The sequence below is a fragment of the Elephantulus edwardii genome, unplaced genomic scaffold (assembly GCF_000299155.1).
Source record: "Elephantulus edwardii isolate Elephantulus edwardi_28Jun2011 unplaced genomic scaffold, EleEdw1.0 scaffold00137, whole genome shotgun sequence".
Lineage (NCBI taxonomy): Eukaryota > Metazoa > Chordata > Mammalia > Macroscelidea > Macroscelididae > Elephantulus > Elephantulus edwardii.
In genome coordinates this window covers 2102671-2123383 of record NW_006399887.1, presented here as the reverse complement: position 1 = coordinate 2123383, position 20713 = coordinate 2102671, and the positions used below count along the sequence as shown (strand labels likewise).

General features: G+C 39.0%; 1 protein-coding gene and 1 pseudogene across 1 annotated transcript in view; both read left to right on the top strand.

The window, feature by feature from the left end:
• CWH43 (cell wall biogenesis 43 C-terminal homolog (S. cerevisiae)) overlaps positions 1-20713 on the top strand; it is a 116793-nt gene that overhangs the window by 29426 nt on the left and 66654 nt on the right. The window contains exons 5-8 of the mRNA XM_006894177.1: positions 3820-4021; positions 10685-10773; positions 14642-14899; positions 17612-17737. Coding sequence (XP_006894239.1) covers positions 3820-4021; positions 10685-10773; positions 14642-14899; positions 17612-17737 — 675 coding nt within the window. The remainder of the gene's footprint in view (positions 1-3819; positions 4022-10684; positions 10774-14641; positions 14900-17611; positions 17738-20713) is intronic.
• On the top strand, positions 5971-6296 carry LOC102854584 (annotated as a pseudogene).

Below are 20713 nucleotides of genomic sequence, written 5' to 3'. Positions count from 1 at the left end.
AACCAAATTCTTGCATTTGTGAACCCCTCCTTCCTGAGTCAAGCAGAAGGTTTTCAATAGAAAGAGCTTGGCTTCATTTGCATTGAATTCTCTTTGTGATTTACTTCCTGTTAATTTTCAATAAAGACACAGAGAAGCTTGGCTTGGGGTCTTCAGTCGAGAACTGCTGGCCCCCTGTTTTATGCTCTCTGATCCATCACTTTCCTGGCTGTTTGTCTCATTATTAATAATTTTAAAATTATTCCATTCTTTGGGACCCTTGGTCTGCAACACTTTCTTGTGATGATTTTTTAAGTTATTATACCTCTTTATTTATACTACCAATTATATCTTCCGTCTTTTGCATTTTCTTTCATAGCTGTTCAAGTTGCTCCTCATTAATGTCTTTCTTCTGGCCTGTTGCCTTTGGGGTATTTGCTTTCTTAATAGTTTCTTCCATAATTTGCATCTTCTTCTGTAGCTCTTCAAATAACTCCACATCAATGTATTTCTTTTGATTCTATCAGGAATATTCATTGTGTCTGCTTTGTTAGGAGAAGGGTTATTTTGTTTTTTCATGATAACTGATGCTGACTGCTGCTTTCTTGACATTTTGCAAGTCTTAGTAGATGTTAGGTCATTATAACTCTATAGTGATCCAAAGTATGACAATGTTTTGTAAAGGACCTGTATATTTGTGCTATCTTCTTGAACTGAGGCCAACCCCCTAAAATATCTGAATAGGAAACCAGGAAGCCTGTTTGATCTGGTTTTCCACTTGACTGGAGCTGCTCTAGCTGCCCTGCTCCTTTTTGCTTGAGCTTAAGGGATCTCACGATGTGTAGCAAAAAAGCAATGTTTCCCCCAAAGTTCGATGGCTGCAATGCTGCTTCCTGCCATGCAGCCTTGTTTTGTTTTTTGTTGTTGTTTTTAAAACTTTTGTTGTGATTTGACCTTTTACAGAGTGAATTTGTTTTTCATTCAACTGTTTATGTATATTTTATATCATTGTTGTAGTTGTTGTGTGTCATCAAGCTAGAACTGATCTAATGCTGACACTCCATTGGGTCCCCACATCAATCACATGGGCAGTCAGTCACATGGGAGGAGACTGCCTAAACCTCTTCTGTGGAGCAGCTGGTGGATTCGAACTGTGTGTCCCTGGGATAGAAGTGCAGCTTCTTACCATTAAGCTACCAGTGCTTTCTTGTTTGATTTCTTTGCTGCTTCCAGAAATGCTGATTGTAGAGCCAAGTGAAAGGAAATCCTTGCCAATCTCAATCTTTTTTTTCTCTCCCTTTATTATGATGTTACTTATTTGTCCAGTCCAGTTGTGAAGACTTTTGTTTTCTTGATGTTGAGGTGTAATCTATGCTGAAGGTTATAATAATTGAACTTCTTCAATACTCAGTTAAAAATTGCTTCAAATGCTTCAAGTCTGCTTCATTTTCAGCAAGCACACTTGTGTCATTTGCATATTGCAGGTGGTTAATGAGTCATACCTCCGGAAACTCTATGACTTTCATATGATCTTTGATAAATGTCAATAGTTGTAGAGGGGCTTCAGGCCTTTTGTTCATAGGGTCACTATGAGTCGTGCTCAACTTGAAGGCAATTAACAACAACACAACAACAATAAGTCTCCATCCAATCTTCTTTATATGGCACAGAGTACCTATTTTTTAAATTCTCTATTATTATTCTGGACACTGACAAAAAACCTATTATTTTGGGGAAGGACAGCCTGGTGTACAGGAAATATTTCACTAAAGTTGAATGATATTTGTTTTCTGAATATGTTGTTGTTGTGTTATGTGCCATCGAGTCGCTTGCAACTCATTGTGACCCTAAACAACCCTAAACTCTGCTCTGTCTGGTACCAATAACACTGTCTCTGATAAACCCATCCCAATTACCCCCCAGTCACTGAATCAATCCACCTCATAGAGGGCCTTCCCCTCCTGTGCTGTCCCTCCACCCTACCAAGCATGATGTCCCTCTCCAAGGACCTGTCTCTCCTTACAACATGTCTAAAGTATGTTAGACAAAGCCTCAGAATCCTTGCCTCCAAGGAGCTGCCCAGTTTAACCCTTTCCAGGATGAATCTGTTTGTTTTCCTAGCAGTCCTCAATACTCGTCTCCAGCACCACAGCTCAAAGGCATCAATTCTCCTTCTATCCTCCATAGTCATTGTCCAACTGTCTGATGCATAACAAGTGATTGCAAAGGCCATGGCCTGTATCAGACACATCTTAGTCTCCAGAGAAATACCATTGCTCTTCAGTACTTTGGAGAGGTCCCTAACAGCAGACTTTCCCATGGCAATACATCTTTTAATTTCCTGGCTACTGGTGCCAAGAGTGTTGTCTGTAGAGCCAAGCAAACTAAAGCTGTGAACAATCTCAATCTCTTCACCATACATCCTGATGCTGCCATTTCGTCAAGTGGTGAGAATCTTTGTCTTCTTGACATTGAGCCTCAATTCATACTGAAGGCTGCAGTCCTTGACCCTCTGCAGCAAGTGCATGAGGCCCTCTTCAGTTTCAGCAAGCAGGGTTGTATCCTGTGCATAACGCAGATTGTTGATAGATCTTCCACCAATCCTGACCCCACATTTTTCCTCATAGAGCCCATCCTCCTGGATAATCTGTTCTGCATACAGGTTGAAAAGGTATAGAGACAGGACATATCCCTGGCATACGCCCTTCCCAATTTTGAACCATGCGGTGTTTCCTTGCGCTGTTCTGACAACTGCCTCTTGGTCGAAGTATAGTTTTCACATTAGCATGATCAAGTGTTCTGGGATTCCCATTCTTCTCAGAGTCAGCCACAGTTTGTTATGATCCACACAGTCAAACACTTTTGCATAGTCAATGAAGCACAGATATACATTCCTCTGGTATTCCCTGTTTTCAGGTAAGATCCATCTAACATTAGCGACAATATCCCTAGTATCACAACCCCTTCTAAACTGAGCCTGGACTTCTGGCAGTTCTCTGCTGATGTGCTGTTCCAGTTGTTTTTGGATAATCTTCAGTAGAATCTTGCTTGCATGTGAAATCAATGATATTGTTCTATAGTTTCCACACTCTGTTGGGTCACTCTTCTTTGGGATGGGAACAAGTATAGATCTTTTCCTGTCAGTTTGCCAAGTGGTTGTTCTCCAGATTTCTTGGCACAACTTGGGGAGCATGTCCAGGGCTGGTCTTTCTGAACATACCATTTACTTCTCATATTGCCAGCTTTGTATGAACTTAGTGTTTCTGTCTGTCAAATTCCCAAATAACTAGTCCTGATCCATTGTCTTGAAAGAATTACTCCCACTGACTGGTTCTCAGTATATTTCCTTCAAATATTACTTGCATATCTGATCTCCTCTCCTGAAGTAAACTCTGTGAAGCCAAGTGCTACTCCTCACTCAGTAATTATTTGTCAAAGTAAACACAGTGTAAGGTCACCGAGCAAGTACAGAACCCAATTCAGGCCAAGAAAGACAGTTTATTAAGGAGAAACTTCCCAGGCTGGCTCTTGAGCAAAAAACCAGTCCCCACTAAAAGTTAGAGAGAGATTTTATATCTTCTTACAAGGAACTTGGGGAAGGGGATGCTCACAGATGTTTTTTACAAGATAGGGAAGTGGGCTGAGGTCTCAGATAACTATTTCTGAGAAAAGAGGTAGAGCAGCTTCACATCCTTGAAAGAGAGAAATAGGAAAGCTGTGCTTCCTATAATTGGATCGTTGCAGTCGCCATTCTGGGAGAGGAAGGAAAGGGCTTTGCAGTCCTAATACACAGAGGATAGGTTTCTATGTAACTGAGACATTTCCATTTTTCAATTCCAGATGGTGACTACAGTCAACCTGAGGGTAAGAAGAATGGTGGGACAGCCAAAGAGGCGGCCGCCAGACCTAGCTGGCTGTTAACAGGAGCTGCCTTTGGTAGCCTTGTGTTTCTCACCCAGTGGATATTTGGAGAGGTCTCTCTTGTTTCCAGATGGGCAGTGAGTGGGCATCCACATCCAGGACCAGATCCTAACCCATTTGGGTAAGTTTGATGCTGGAGGCAATAGGAACAAGGACAGGTTTAGTGGTTGTGTTAAGGGGATGATTTCCAACAGAGTTGACCATACTCAACGACAACAACCAGTCACTCCTCGGGAGAAAAATGAGACATATAGTTGTTGTTATGAGCTCTCAAATCACTTACGACTCATAGCAGCCCTATCTATGTACAACAGCTCTGAACCAAGCTCTATCTTGAGTCAACTTCATTGTCTCTGACATACCCACTCCCGTTACCCCAGTCACTGAGTCACTTCATCTCATTGAGGGTCTTCCTCTCTGATGCTGACCCTCCACCCTTCCAAGCATGATGTCCCTCTCCAAAGATTGGTCCCTCCTAAATATTTTTTTAATTGGGTATGAATGAAGACCTGAAGTGTCCTCTGCAGTCCTTTTTCATGTCTTATTTTACATAGATCCAGGATAGTCCTTAAACTCAAGAAGCAGGAACAAGCTAAGTGCCTCACACGAGATTCTGAAGGCAATTTTTACATTCTCAGCCTGACTCGCTAGCTCCCTACGACCGCAGGCAGACAACTTCTCTTCAGTATGTTAAATGCCTTGTTACTTATTGTATTTTCTTACAGTTACTGAATTAAATGGAATGCTGTAGCTATTGTTACTGGTAATTTTACTTAAAATTTGAATTAAATTCTTTATCTTTTTCCTACAAATTCTCTCCAGAGTAACAAAAATAATTTGGAGAATGTTTTTTTTTTTTAAAAAAAACCACACTCACACCTGTCACCTCCTCTCTGGTACCAGAACCTTGTCTCCCGTGTCCCTCTGCCTGTCTCCTCCTCAGTGGAGCTTCTCGTTCTCTGCCTTGTCCTTGTCTCTGGCTCCTCCCCCTGCATGGACCTAGTTGGAGTGGCATCTCCTGGACCCCAGCTGGCAGAAGCCTTGGAACTGAGCAAGTGTTCATAATCCTGTTCCTTGGCTGATTTAATGAGTGAACAATTGGCTGAAGAATTACAAGTAGAAGCTGCAGCTTTTCTTAAGTTTGTGGTGTTACTGAAGGACCATTTATCACTGGAGAAAACACTGGTCCTTCCAGAGACCTGAGACTGACTCAGATGCCACAGAAGGAATTTGACAGAGAATATGATACACAGCTTAGTAAGAAGGGAAAAAAAGTGGAGATAGCAAATTTCAATGTCCTTTGGAAATTACTTAAAAGTGCATCCTTATGATGGCAGGGATAGTCCTGGAGATGAGATTGACTGGCAAGATGCTCAGGATGACCCCCACAGACCAGCAAAACCAATTCCTACTCCCCGAAAGGATTTTATTAGAAAAAGACATCACTACCAAACACAGCAAGAATGGCACTTTTTGCACCTGAGTTTTAGGTAGGAGATGGAATTGGAATGGATTTGAAACTATCAAACTCTATTTTCAATGCTTTGAAATAACATGTCTACTCAGAAGAGCATTCAAGTGCCAGGCTCCATGAGAATAAGGAGCATTCTACTGCAGAAATAGCAGTTGATCCTAAAACATGCTTATTTTAAGTATAAATTGGTCAATTCTGAATTGCTGAAGACAGTAACTGGCTGTATTAGTGCAGGGAAAGAATCTGTTGTCTTCCATGCATATGGAGGGAGCATGGAGGGTGAAAAGAAAGATGGTAAAGTTGTACCTACAGAATGTGCCATAAACGTGTTTAAAACAAGCTTTAATGTGTTTAAGAACTGTGAAAAATATATTAAATATGATTTCAGGTTTAAAGACCGCTCCAGTAAACTAAATCCACGTAAGATCCACAAGTGGGCAGAGAAAGAGATGCATCATCTCACAAGAATGCCAGGAGCTGGAATTCCTTGTCCAGCAGTTGTAATGCTCAAGAAACACATTTTAGTTATGTCTTTGGTTGGCCATGATCAAGTTCCTCATCCTAAATTAAAATAAGTAAAGCTCAGTGTTGAAGAAATGAAAGATCAAACTCTTCATGTTGAGTTGATTGATGTCATTTGGTCTATGGAGCCAACCCATCCTCACGGCCCGGAGTTTTTGTTTAGTGACAGCAAGAATGCCTCACAGTTTTTCCAGAAGGCGGGAGTAAAGGAAGCCCTTCACGAACGAAAACTCTTCAATGCTGTTTCAGGCTTAAACATCTCAGCAGATAATGAAGCTGATTTCTTAGCTGAGATCAAACCTTTGGAGAAAATGAATGAAGAACATGTTTAGAAGAACGAGGGAAGGCAACTTCATTTCTAAAAGATGATGGAGGTCCATCAGTGCTGTATAACGAATAACAGCAATGCCCACAGCTGTTAATGCTAGCACAGTGGTGACTGTCAGCTGCCAGGGGCAAGAAAATTATGGGTGACTTGAAATACCAAAAAAGGAAACACGAGGAGTGCACAGTGGTGCTTCTGTGGTTCTTCTTTTTCCTTTTAACTCAAGGGCCAGATGTGTGGAATTTTTAGCTCAGTACTGAAAAAATAAAATGTCACTACCATGATCTTCACAATCAGTTGTTATTCATCAGAAAGCTGAACAATGACTAAGGATGACAGACGAATAATTGATGCCTTTTGAGTTATGGTGCTGAAGAAGGGTATCCATATGCCACGGACTGCTAGGAGAACAAACAGGTTTGTCCTAGAGAGGGTGAAGCCAGTTTGCTCTTTGGAGTCAAAGATTCTGAAGCTTCATTTGACATACTTTGGGCATGCTGCAAGGAGGGACCAGTCCTTGGAGAGGGACATCATGCTTGAAAGGGTGGAGGGACAGTGCAGGGGAGGAAGACCCTCGAGATGAATTGGCTCAGTGCCTGGGGCAACGGGATTAAATGTGTCAGAGACAATGAAGTTGTGTCGAGAGAGAGCAGGGTTCAGCGTTGTAGTACATAGGGTTCCTATGAGTCACAAACAACACAATGGCACACAACAACAATAATAACCACCTTTTATCTTATGAACAGAATAATTCTTTAACAGCTAAAGGTTATTACCTGAAATACATCTGATTTTACATATTTCCTGACATAGAATGTTTTCATCAGAATTTTTATAGCTTAGCTACTTATTTCCCAATATGGGAGAACAGGACAGATGTGTTTATTGGTGAGAGTTTTGTTACAACATATTTTCTTTTTACCTCCATGTTTTGTGCTATGACTTTCTACAAATATTTTATTGTCCTAAAATTACCCCATCTCAATTCTTTTTCTGTACTGTGACCATGATTCTAAAGAAAATTTACTTTTTTTTAGTGGGTACTATAAATAGAAATTTGATTTTACTGTGTCTGATGAAAATAGACATAAGTAGTATACTTTTTATTGGTATCTCATGAGAAAGAGCTGATTGCTGTTTTTTCCATCTTTAAATCCAAGAAAACAAATCAAAGTCTCTGAAAAAGGTAAAAGATTTAAGAACTTCTTAAGGATCCACCGAATAAAAAATTTTACATTTTTATCTTTCCTGTTGTTGTTAAGTGCCATCAAGTAGAGTACAACTCATAGGGACCCTATGAACAAAAGATTTTAACCTAGTCTTGCCCTGCACCATCCTCACACTTCCTGATACACAAGAGCCCATTGCAGCAGTCAGTGTCAATCCACCTGGTTGAAGGTGAGCTTCTCCTTCGCTGACCCTCCACCCTTCCCATCATCATGTCCCTCTCCAAAGAATAGCACCTCTTAGCAATATGTCCAAAGTATGTGAGACGAAGCCTCATCATTCTTGCCTCTGAAGGGCACTTCGGCTGCACCCTCTCCAAGACATATCTGTTTGTTCTCTTGGCCTCCATGGGCTATTTAGTGCTCTTCTCCAACACCACAGCTCAAAGGCATAAATTCTTTTTCTGTCATCCTTATTCATTGTCCAGCTTTCAGATGCATAGCTAGAAAGATGCATAGCCAGAAAGACCATGGTCTGAATCAGATGCCCCTTAGTTGTCAAACTGACATCACTACACCTCAATAATTTGGAAAAGTCCTTAACTACAGATTTTTCCCATTGCAGTACATCTCCTTATTTTCTGACCACTGGTACCAAGGGTGCTAATTGTGGATCCAAGCAAGATGAGCTGTTGATAGTTTTAATCTCCTCTCCATCCATCCATGACACTTCCTATTGGTGTAGTCGTAAGAATCTTTATTTTCTTGATATTGAGGCACAATCCATACTGAAGGCTTTCCTACATTTAGCTAAAATGGTTAGGCTAACTCATGGTGTAGCTGCTTTGCATTAATAATGGAAATGTAAATTATTTAGATGGGTAGCAAAACTGTGTGATATTTTAATGAAGTTAATGAAAGAAGGCTGAGGTGAGGAGCTGGCTAGCTGGCTTTCATTGGGAAAGTCTGCTGTCAGAAACATCTCCAGAGTACAGAAGAGCAACTATGTCAGTCTGGAGACTAAGGTGCACCTGATACAGTCCATAGTCTTCACAATTAATTGCTATGCATCAGAAAGCTGGACAATGACCAGGGATGATGGAAGGAGAATTGATACCTTTAGTGAATTGTGCTGTGGTGCTGGAGAAGAGAATTGAACATACCATGGACTGCTAGGAAAACAAACAGGTTCATCCTGGAGAGGGTGAAACTAGGCTGCTCCTTGGATGCTGCTCCTTGGATGCTGCTCCTTGGATGCAAGGATTCTGAAGCTCCATCTGACACACTTTGGGCATATTGCAAGGCAGCACCAGTCCTTGGAGAGGGACATCATGCTTGGGAGGGTGGAAGGACAGCATAGGAGAGGAAGACACTCAATGAGATAGATTGATTCAGTGACTGGAGTAATGGGCGTAGGTGTGTTGGAGTTAGTGATACTGGCTCAGGACAGGGCAGGCTTCAGAACTGCTATATATAAGGTTGCTATGAGTCACAGGTGACTTGATGGCACATAACAACAACAACAACAACGATACAAGGTTCACTTTACACTTCAGCCAAATTATATACTTATTAATTGATTTTGAGAGAAAGATGGCAAGCAAATTTAAAATGTTAAATCAAGCAAATTTGGAACCAAATTAACCAACTTATTACACCTTTTTGGCATTTTTTACACTGACAGACCACACATGTAAGAGAAAGCAAGGTCTATTGGTGCGTAGTTGTTGTTGTGGTTGTATCATTGAGTCGGAACTGACGCAAGCTGACTATCTAGTGGGTTTTCAGAGGCAGTTATTACCACAGGAGGAGACTTCCCATCCTTCTTCCACAGAGCAGCTGGTGGCCTCACACTGCATACCTTTAAGAGTGCAATGCAGCTTCTTCACAACTAGGCCACCAGAACAATTACAAACTTATAAATGTCTCTAAATACCTGCTGAAAGGTCAGCTGTGGGTCATTTCTGACTCTATGATACACAACAACAAAAATGCTATATCATAATTCCTCCTTTTAACCACTAAAGACCCAAACTTACTATCTGATGGTAGAAAAAAAACTAAACATCTTAACATTTTAAAATGCCAAATACTAGAGGTTTTGGGAAAAATATTTAGTTTTGTTTTTGTTGTATAGTTCTTAGTACATTTCAGAGAAAAATGATTGGGATAGGTATTTATAGCATTTCTGAAATATTTACTGCTCTGAAACAAAGATTAACAGACTAGTAATTATTAACAGTAATTTCCAAGTACTGGTCTGTGAATTTGCTGTACAGAGGTATGTACCCTGGGGTTACTGTGATGCTGCACGCTGTGCCCCTGGTGTGTCAAATGCCATAATAGCTACCCATCGTGGTCAGTGTTTGGTGGAGCTCCCAGACTGATTCAGTTTTGGAAACGAGTGGCATCCACTTCCTAAACAACATGCCACTGGAAACTCCGTGAACTTTGATAAATGATGATAGTTATAGAAAGGCTTTAGGCTTTCTATTCATAGGGTCACTATGAGTTATGCTTGACTTGATGGCAGACAACAACAAAAACATCAAATATTAAAAACTTTTACCAATTAAGTTTTGTTTCCTAATATAATCTGTTTGACAAAGAGTGGCAGACCGTTGCTGTGTGGCATTTTTGAAGTGTTTTGTGAACATGCTTTTTTAAAATTAGAAATGAAGAAATACTTTTTTTAAAAAAAGGTCACACATAACTACCAGTTATTTATCAAACTAATACCAGTGTCAGGAACACAAAGTTTACAGATAAAAGCAGTATTGGAACAGAGAAAAGAGAGGGGAAACTAAACAGAAAGGTTCTTTTTTGGGGGCCTTTGCAGTCATTTAAAATATTATGGTCAATGTGAACTCTAATTTCATTAGGCCAAACATTCACTGCCATTGTGTTAATTCCAATTCATAGTGACCTCTATCTGGTTTCCAACAGTATGTATCTTAATAGAAGGAGATGGCCCATCTTTCTCTCTCAGAACAACTGGTAGACTTGAACTGCTGGAGATGAAGCCTTTTGGTTAGCTGTGCAATTCCCTCTGTGAATCATGCCACCAGGAAAGAATTCAGATAGTGTTTTTTCAAATCAGCCTTTTTATTACTTTAATATCCTGAGTGTCAACTCCCAGTAAGCTCTGAATTATCTTGTTGAGTATTTCACATGCACATTGACTCTTAGATGTAGGAGTTATATTTATGTTAAAACAAAATAAGTAAATATTTGGAACATTGAAATGTTAATCATCCAAATGTTTTATCATGTGGCTTGTTTTCTTTACTTTGACAGAGGTGCAATTCTGGTGGGCTTGGCGAGTGGCCTGATGCTCTCAGTTTGTTCTTGGTTTCCTGCTTCTGGTTTAATCTGGTGGGCTACAGGTATGTGAAATTTATCTTCAGACATGGTAGTTATTTTGTTTGTCTAATCAGTGCACTTGCAAACACATGCAGTTAGATTGGAGATAGGTAGGCAAGGAGTCTACATTTATGTCCTCTTACCAAGTGGGTTACAGTCAGCTGTAGCAACTTAGGCATAACCACAGTCACTAGTCCACACTGAGTTCCTGCTTTCTCTTACCTCACTCCCCTTCTCCTCCATGACAGTCCCAGTCACCCCCGTTATCCTGCAAAACAGAGTTTACTAAAGGTTTGAAGAGACAAAAGGGTGACATGCCACTGTCTTGGTAGATTCTATGCCCTCCAGGATGGGCAGTCTCCTTCCTTGTGATTTATAAGCTGGAGGCGCAGCAGTGTGTGTGTTCTGACTTGGCAGCACATAATGGCAACATTACTCTTTAAGTCAGTTGCCACTGAGTGGACTCTCATTCATGGTGGACCCTGTGTGCCTCAGTAGAACTTTGATGTGTAGGATTTTCAGTGGCTATTTTTTTTCAGAACTAGATCCTAATGTGCCTCAGAGTGGACTTGAGTCTCCAGCCTTTGCATTAGTACATTAACTGTACCACATTCATTAATTGTACCACGTAGATATACTCTTCTTTCCTTCTCCCATTAGCATGTGAGAGCATATGAGAGAAATGTTCATATCTTTCTGTGAACGGATTATCAGTCCTCCCTGTTTCCCTTAACACACAGACATTATTATATCCAGTTTTTGACATTAAATCTTTACTGTGTTAGGTACTTTACTAGTTTGTAATGAGCATACATAGTTTCTAATCTGTATGACTTATCACTGGACCAATGGGCAACACTGTGGTAGAGAAAAGATTGAAATTTTTAACAACAATTTCACTTTCATCCATGACTTCATTTTACTTGTTCTTAGCGAACATGGTAGTAGCAGTCAAGACATCAAAAGACATGCTGGATTGGGAAAATCTGCTGTCAAGGACCTCTCCAAAGTGCTTAAGAGCAAGGACGTCAGTTTAAAAACTAAGGTCCACCTGCTCCAAGGCATAGTATTTTCATTTGCTTTTTAGACTTACACCTAGCCCAACAAGCTGTTGTCCAAACAAAGCAAGGGAATACTGCATAGTATAATATCAGGAAAGGTGTGTGTCAGGGTATCCTTTCTCCATTTATATTCAATCTGTATGTTGAGAAGAGTGCATAAGTTCATTACAAAGATAGAGGAGAAAAAAAAGACTACTAGAGTGCCGAGAAGTCAAAGCAGATGGAAAAAATCAAGATATTAAGGAGCTCTGAATATTGCTGTACTAATTAGGATAATGAAGTCACCAAAAACAACAATCTGGCAATTTATTGTTGTACCTCTAGTAGCAAATCAAGTGTAAGAATATCATGTTACAAGATGCAGTTAAGCCTGCATGAATGTGGCAGGATGTGCTCCTGGGAGGGTTTTGAAACAGTACAGTTGAGACTCAAGGTCACATGGAAGTCTCTGCTGAATCCTTGCTGCCAAGGCTTCACACCTGGTGGCTCTCTCCCACCAATGACTGTTGATCAAAAATGCCCACCTTCTTGGTCCCAACTGCTTTAAATAAGAGGTCCCCAGCCACCACATGATTGTTGCAGAATAAAGATCTTAACTGTAATGAATGGGGCTGTACAGTGCACATGGAATCTTATGAAATGGAAAAATTAATCTCCTGAAAAATAACATTGTGGTTAATATTGTTGAGATGTTCAGTTATTGCTCATCTTGCTTGTTGTCTTCAAGTTGGGGTGATAGTGGGCATAGATCAAAGGTGATTAACTTTCTAAAATAGTACATGGGAATGATCATATGAAACACCGCAAATGAACATGTATGAAACACAATGTACATGACTGAAACACAATGTATACAAATTTTGTGTGACAAAGAGTATAAACTAAAAATACAACCTAATACTCACAATTAAAAATAAAAACTAAAAATAATTTTTAAAAATATTTTAAGTGAAAAATACAAAGGGATATGTGTTGTCCATGGTAGGGTACCACTGACACACAAGCACTGCCTACCTATGTACTAACATATCTTGGATGTGTTACAGATTTGTTTCTAGACAACCTAAACAAAGCAAATATTGCACTAAAGTTGCTCATACACATTTTTATGTGCATATGGAATTTATATGTACTATAATCTGTTAAATGTGTAACTCTGAACTCTCATTACTGCTGAATTGGAATTGGCTCCTATCTGGCTCTCCAGTGAATTTTAAGAGGCTTTAAAGTGCATGCCTAGGTAAAGATCTGTTTTTCTCATACAGAGCAGCTAGTGGTTTTGAACCACTTGCCTTTAAATTGACAATACAACTCCTTATCAGCTAGGGCACCAGAACTCCCTTAAATGTATGCAACAGCACTGTGAAATCATTTGAGATTTTTCAAGAATTACAAAAAAGTTACACTAAAACATGGTGTTGGAAAAATGGCTTACTGAATGTAAGATTGTGACAAACCTTTCATTTCTAAAAACGAAACTGGCTTCAACGTGCAATAAAACAAAATATACCTGTGGGCTTCTTTGCATGACAGACTCTAGAAGGATGCAGAAGAAGAATAGATTTGTTGTCTTCATTCAGGGAATAGTTGGTGATGACGACTGTTTTGTGCCTTTTAAATTTTGTTGTTTTAATTTATAACCTGTAAGATGCATGATATTGTTGTTATGTGCTGTTGAATTGCCTTTGACTCATAGTGACCCTGTGTACAGCCGCTCTGAAGCCTGCCCTATCCTGAGCCTGTCTCACTGACTCCGACGCACCAGCCCCATTGCCCTAGTTATTGTATCAATCCATCTCATCCATGGTTTCCTCTCCTGCATTGTCCCTTCTGAGCATGGTGTCCTTCTTCAAGGATTGGTTCCTCCTGGCATATGTGCCCAATGTATGTGAGATAAAGCTTCAAAATCTTAGCCTCCAGAGAGACTTTCACCCTCTCCAAGAGAGACCTATTTGTTTTCTTGTTTGTCTGTGGTATGTTCAAGACTCTTCCCCATCACAACTCAAAGGCACCAATTGTTCTTCTGTTATCCTTAGTCACTGCCCACCCTTCTAATGCATAGAAAGTAATTGTGAAGACAATATTAAAGAAAAAGTTTGAAGTTGTCAATGATTTCATTTTACTTGGATTCTCAGCCCAAACCTGTGAAAGCAGCGGATAAGAAATCCAAAGGTGTATTGCACTGGTTAATCTGCTGTCAGGCACCTCTTTAAAGTGCTAATGAGCAAGAATGTAAGTTTAACAACTGAGGTGTGACTGATCCAAGCTATTGCTATGTACCATTGCTTCGTGGAGATGTGGGCAGTGAATAAGGAAGACCAAAGAAGAATTGATGCCTTTGAATTATATTGGCAGAGAGTAGTGGATAATGCCACACACAGCCAAAAGAACAAAAAATATATGTTGGAAGAAATGCAGCCAGAGAGTTCCTTACAGACAAGGATGATGAGACTGTCTCACGTACATTGGGCATATTGTCAAGAAGAACCTATCTCTGGAAAAGGAGATCATGCTTGGGAAGGTGGAGGGCTGGACAAGGAGAAGACCTTCAGTGAGCTGGATTAACAGGGTGCTTGTAACAATGGACACATCCCAAGATTGTAACATACAGTGTGGTTAACATGGCAGAGATTGTGGGGATGGGGCAGGATAGGGCAAGGTTTAGATGTGTTGAAAATAAAGTTGCTAAGAGGCAGAGACAGCTTGATGGCATAACAATAGCGCGCGCGCGTGTGTGTGTGTGTGTGTGTGTGTGTGTGTGTGTGTATCTGAAACAGTAAGACTCTTGGTGCTTCTCTATCTGATCCTTCTCTCTCTCCCTCACAAACAGGAGCGGCTTCCGCCGCAGGGCTCCTTTACCTGCCCACGTGGTCAGCGGCCATTTCTGGGTGCATGCTTGCCATCTTCACAGCCTCCCTGTGGCCTCAAGTACTGGGACACCTGATTTCCTCAGAGACACGCCCTGGGAAAGCCATGACTGTCGCCATGACATTTTATCTTCTTGAAATATTTTTCTGCTCTTGGTGCACAGCTTTTAAGTTTGTCCCAGGAGGCGTCTATGCTAGAGAAAGATCTGATTTCCTTTTGGGTGAGTACTTTCGAAAAGCCTAGATTAAAGTAACAACTCAAAATTACACCTCCGTCTTGACCAAAATGTAACAATTTATAGGACTCATGCAAGACCTGTAAGAAATTGTGCTGTTAACCCAAAGGCTGGTAGTTTGAATCCACCAGTGGCTCCACAGGAGAAAGATGGACAAACTCTTCCCATGTGACTCACAGCCTGAAGAGCCCACTGGAGAGTTAGCGGAGAGTTACTGCAATGAGAGAGTGAGAGAAAAGAAATAGATTTATCTTGTATTTTTTAGGGAAATGGGCTTTCTAGAAGAAAAACAAAAACTTGAAAAAAAGTCTGAATCAGTGACCAAATTTTTAGTTCACTGAATTTCAAGAATGTTTATTTCTACCACAGTGGGGTTTTTTATTGAGTTAATGTGAAAAAAATGAATCCATAAATTATTATCATGATGCTTATGCTGCTATAATAGACTGATAACTAAAGAGAAAGATTAAGGGATTTATTTGCTCCTTTGAATTTTAGCTTTCATATTTACCATATTTTTACCAATAAAATATATTTGCATATGTGTATCTTATTTAAAATGCTAAACCCCTTGGGATTTTATCTCTAACTTATATTTACCATGTTTTTACTGATAAAATATATTTGCACATATATATCTTATTTTAAATGATAAATCATGGAATAAATTAACTTTCTAATTCAGTGATTATAAATGTATGTATCCAGATTAAAATGTCATATAATCCAGCTCAGGCTAACCTCTTTAAATAGTGTCATTTGGCAGTAATGAAATTATCAATGGATACCAAACATACATAAATGAGGCGTTGCCTATAATTTTAGTTTAAGTAAAGTATGTCAGGTACTTCCAGAACAAACTCTGAGAAATGAAGAAAGAAAAGATGTTAATAAGGGAGCCAATTTGTGTCGCTCACACGTTTATTTTTCTACTTAATTACTGATTTATTTAAAAATGATTGAGCACTTACTATCTTCTAAGTACCTTGCTTGCCAAGTGCTAGAGATTCAAGACTCACGCTGCCACTCCCAGTCTAGAACTTTCGTGGGGAAAGAGTGCTGAAAAGGAGAGGTATAGAATACACTTGTATTCCTTTGCATTTGCCCACTGTTTCCTGGCATTTAACCAACTGCTTTGTACATTTCACATCCATCTTTACATTCTACAAGGAAGACAACTGTCAGGAAAGGCTGCTTTCTTTTAAAATTGCTTTAAATAATTTCAAAATCTCTTTTGAAGGTTATGCATCTCTGATTGTTACTGGCTCTCCTCAAATTAGAGAAATTCATTGCAGTGTTTCCTCTGGGATAATCTGGGCTTTGTGAACTGAGTTTCTTCTGGTTTCTTTCAGGTGTGGGGGCTCTGTTCCGCTCTATCTTCCTGTCCAATGCCCTGCTTCTTTCTAACTCCAGCTTGCTTAGGGGGCAGCTTTGTGGAGGAAACGAATGGAAGTAAGAACATTCAATCCTGTGCCTTAATTTGCTTCTTCAAATGTTACAAGTGATGAGATTTTTTTTTAGTTCTTTCTCACTGTTTACAAGGGTGGTAAAACTATGTTCTTAGATGCTCATGAGATTTTTGTTGTTGTGTGGTTTTGAGTAAGCATTAACATCATATTGATAAGACGGCAGAGAAGACCAGGTAGCACTGAAAATGTTCAGAGTAATTTTTTATCCAAAAATTGCTAAGATTCTGTATTCTATAAAAAATTAGCTATAAACATATTTTCAAGGAATCATCTCTCCTCTTCCTGAGTTGTAACTTTGCTGTTTGGGATTCTTTTTTAAAGCTTAAATCATTGATTGGTATTTCTTAATTTATATATTGTTCAGTCAGACTTCTGTTTCTATTTTCATTATGTGTTATTTTAGAAGTCTGTAAGCTTTATATGTCAGGGAGCTCTGGTATCTTAGTCTACAGGGAGTTGAGCTTTTAACACTAATGAGGCTTTCTCTGGAGGTTCGAATCTACCAACTGCTCTACCGGAGGGGGATGAGCAGTCTTCTCTTCTGCTGTTTACAGCCTCAGGGAAACATGCTGGAGGGTCAGCTATAAATTGGTTCTGACTCAAAGGCACTGAATGAGTTTTAAACTCTACATGAAGCCTACATTGTAAACCATCTTAATTTAGCACAATGTTATTGGCTAACTTTATAGATGTAGCATATAAAGTTTTGACATCCTTCTTTGTCTGCAAATTTCCTGTGCCCAGAATTCCTGCATTCTAGATCAGATTGCCACAAACATCATTGTATGTGGAATATCCACATCCTCTGTGTGCGTCTCAAAATGATGCATGCATATAGAAGACTGTGCACCTCAGTCCATTCAGAAGGCCCCATTCTCATGTGCTCTGTCCTTCCTGCCTAGCCAATAGCTGTTCCCTCATGACCACTGCTTTAAGATATCAGCAACCTAACAACTAGGAAACACTCGAGAAATGTAATCTCTTATCAGGAAAAGGTTGAGATCCCCTCCGTTACAGCCCGATTCCTAGAACGCTGGTTTCTTAGAATTACCTTCATTATTAAATTACTGTAAGAGTACTTTATTGAGTAAAGTACTGAACTAAGTTAACACAATAACTGGATTTTCAGGAAATATTAATTTAAATGGTGGTTCAGCTCCTGAAATACACCTTTGAAAGGACTTTTGGGGGAAAAAATATAATCTTGTCTTTGTTTCTCTTATAACAGGGACAATGATGCTAATTATTGGGCTGAATATGCTACTTGGTCCTAAGAAAAACCTTGACTTTCTTCTTCAGACAAAAAATAGTCCTAAAATACTTTTCCAAAAGAGTGACAAATACATGAAACTGTGTAAGTATAGTTTTGTGGTGTTTTGTTTTGTTTTGCTGCTATGAAAGTCCTCTCCTTAAAATTTTTTTAAATAAAGGTAATGTATTATTTATACTACCGAAATTGTCCTGAAAGAATACTATACACCATGTATAATTGAAAGCCTCACACTCCTTCCAAATATATGGAGCAATACACTCAACACAAAACAGTAGTCAGATTCCTTCTCTATAGTGCAGGCTTAAGCAATGCAATTTTTTTTCCTTCTAATCCTGTGGCGAATTTTTACTGAAGCACAAGGATTGAATTGGTGACATGTCTTACTTTAAGATTTAGTGCTTTTGATTGCTTTTATGACAGTGGTTTTAGGCAGAGGTGCTTCAATTTAAGATACCAAAGAGAAACATTCATTTTCTTAGTCTTAAATTTCCTACTTTTCATACTATGATATATCTGTATCACAACTGACATATTCCAATTTTATTTAAAAAAATACTGGTGCATACACAGAGCGAACTGAGGCAACTCAAAACTTAGCGATCTAAGTAGTGGAGTACAGACAAGAAACTCTCTATGGCAAAGAAATGAAAAAGTGTCTTAGTCATTTAATCATACTTAAATAAGTGGCTCTTACTCAATTTTTTTTTTCTATAAGGGAAAAAAATACTAGTTTTAAGATGCATTTGTGTTAAGAGTTAGTGGCACAAAAACTTAAGATAAAACTTGTTTCCAAAATCACAAAATAACATTGTTCAGTGTACATTATTTTGCCTTTTTTGGTGGTAGTAGTGCAGGAGTGGGGAGGTGGCGAGGGGAGTTAGTAACCAATGCTAGAGAAAATATTTTATCAAGAGTAACAGTAACTGGGAATATACCCTAAATAAACCAGAACCACTTTTCAAATAGATATATGCACACTCATGTTTATTGCTGCGTTATTTACAATAGCAAAGAGATGGAAGCAAACCAAGTGCCTATCAACAAATTAATGGATAAAAAACCTGTGGTATATTCATACAATGGAATACTACACAGCACTGAAAAGCAATGAACTTGTAAAACATTATACAACATGGGGAACCCTGGAATATCATATTAAGTGAAATATCTGTCACAAAAGGACAAATGCTGCATGGCATCAGTGTTATAAAGCAAGTCTGATATGGGGAGTTGGGAGGAGAAGATGACAAAAGTGGATAGATAATGACCATTGCATTGGAACAGATGAAGGAAAGAATATATGATTTGGCATCATATGTACAACAATAACCCAGGATAAGAGGTACATCATTGCAAAGAGGACTGGGGGGGGGTGTGGGAGGTAGGTAATTGGGCAACAGTAAATGAATATTAAAAAAAAAGAAAAGTGAACTAGGGGAGAAGGGAGGGAAGGAGAGGGGTCAAATGTGCCATAATGAGTGAATGAAGATAGAACTTTTCTGTAAACATTCATCAAAATCACAATTAAAATTTTAAAAAATCACTTAAAAAGTAACAGTATATGCATATAGGAGAAAATAAATTTTTTTAAAAGTATATTGGTATGATCTTCAAAAAATATAAAATGACACATACAAAATGGAAGGCAAAGTGTAAGTAGGCAGGTCTTTGCTTCCAAGCCCAGCACTATCATAATCATTTCTAGCATAAAAGCAGGAAGTTCATGGATCTCAAGTATTTTCAACAGCTGCCAACATAACTTAAAATTACTAATTACTGTCCATGCTCCTTTGAGAGATTTGTTTTCCAATATTTGTGGTTGAGTCCTAAAATGTCATCTAATTTTACTTTTTCCTTGAGATACCAAGTTAATTTAAAAGTTCCTCAGTTTTATTTAGATGTGCAAAGGGGTGTATATTTAGTCTATTCTGTGAGTTCATTAGAAAATTTCTGCCTTTGTTTTCAAGCATAATTGTAGGGAGGGGGGTTTGCTGTAAAATTCTAATACTTCCCTTACATAACACACAGAGATTTTACATCTATTAATCCTCTTCTTGGAGTACGCACTGTTAACATAGCAACACTGTCCAACATGAAAGTAATCTTACAGTTTGCATTTGTACTCACTCCCAGCTCTCTCATTCTAGCTTCTATCCACTTGACATTTGTTGCAGATCAAATAACAATGTCATAATCCTCTTATGCAGATGTTAGGAATTCATGAGGGTATGGTCACGCTAGTTTAACCCCAGTTTCTGCAAAAGATCTAAGGTCAAATAATGTATAATCAACATCAAGAACCAAAAGTTTTTTCCTTTTCCTGGGAAGAGTCAGAATTTCCGCTTTATACTCTCAGAAATTTTCAGTAGATTTTCTTTGCTATTTTCTGCTTTAACTATGTCAATATCAAAGACATTGGCGACATCATCATAGTTGGGATTGGACCTAAGACACCTTCCATGTGCTCTTCACAAGTTCCCATCATCATGATTTTAGTATTTGGTTTCAGTTTGAGCGCTCCAAGCTTAACATCATTTTCTGCAGGTTTGCCTGGAGCATACTGGAGCTGGGACAGTAGACACAAGAACCCTTCTATATTTATTGTTTTAATTGTGATTTAAATGAAAGTTTACAGAAAGATTGGGTTTCCATCCATCCATCCATCCATCCATCCATCCATCCATCCATCCATCCATTGTTGTGCATTTTCCTCCCTTCCCCACAGTCCACTTTGTAATGTGTCTCTTGCTCTGTATTGTTAATTGCCATATATATAAATGCCTAATCACACGTTTCTTTCAGAAAGTCCTTCTCCTTGTCTGTTCCAGTGCAGTGTTTATTACCTATCCACTCTTTTCCTGTTGTCTCCCTAACTCCTCTTGTCAGTCCTATTATATAACAGAAATGTTATACAGTATTTGTCTTCATGTAACTGAGATATTTCACTTGGCATAATATCTACCAGTCTCACCTATTGGTAGCATCAGGATGGATGGCAAAGAGATTGAGATTGTTCACAGCTTCAGTTTGCTCAGCTCCACAGTCAACACTCTTGGC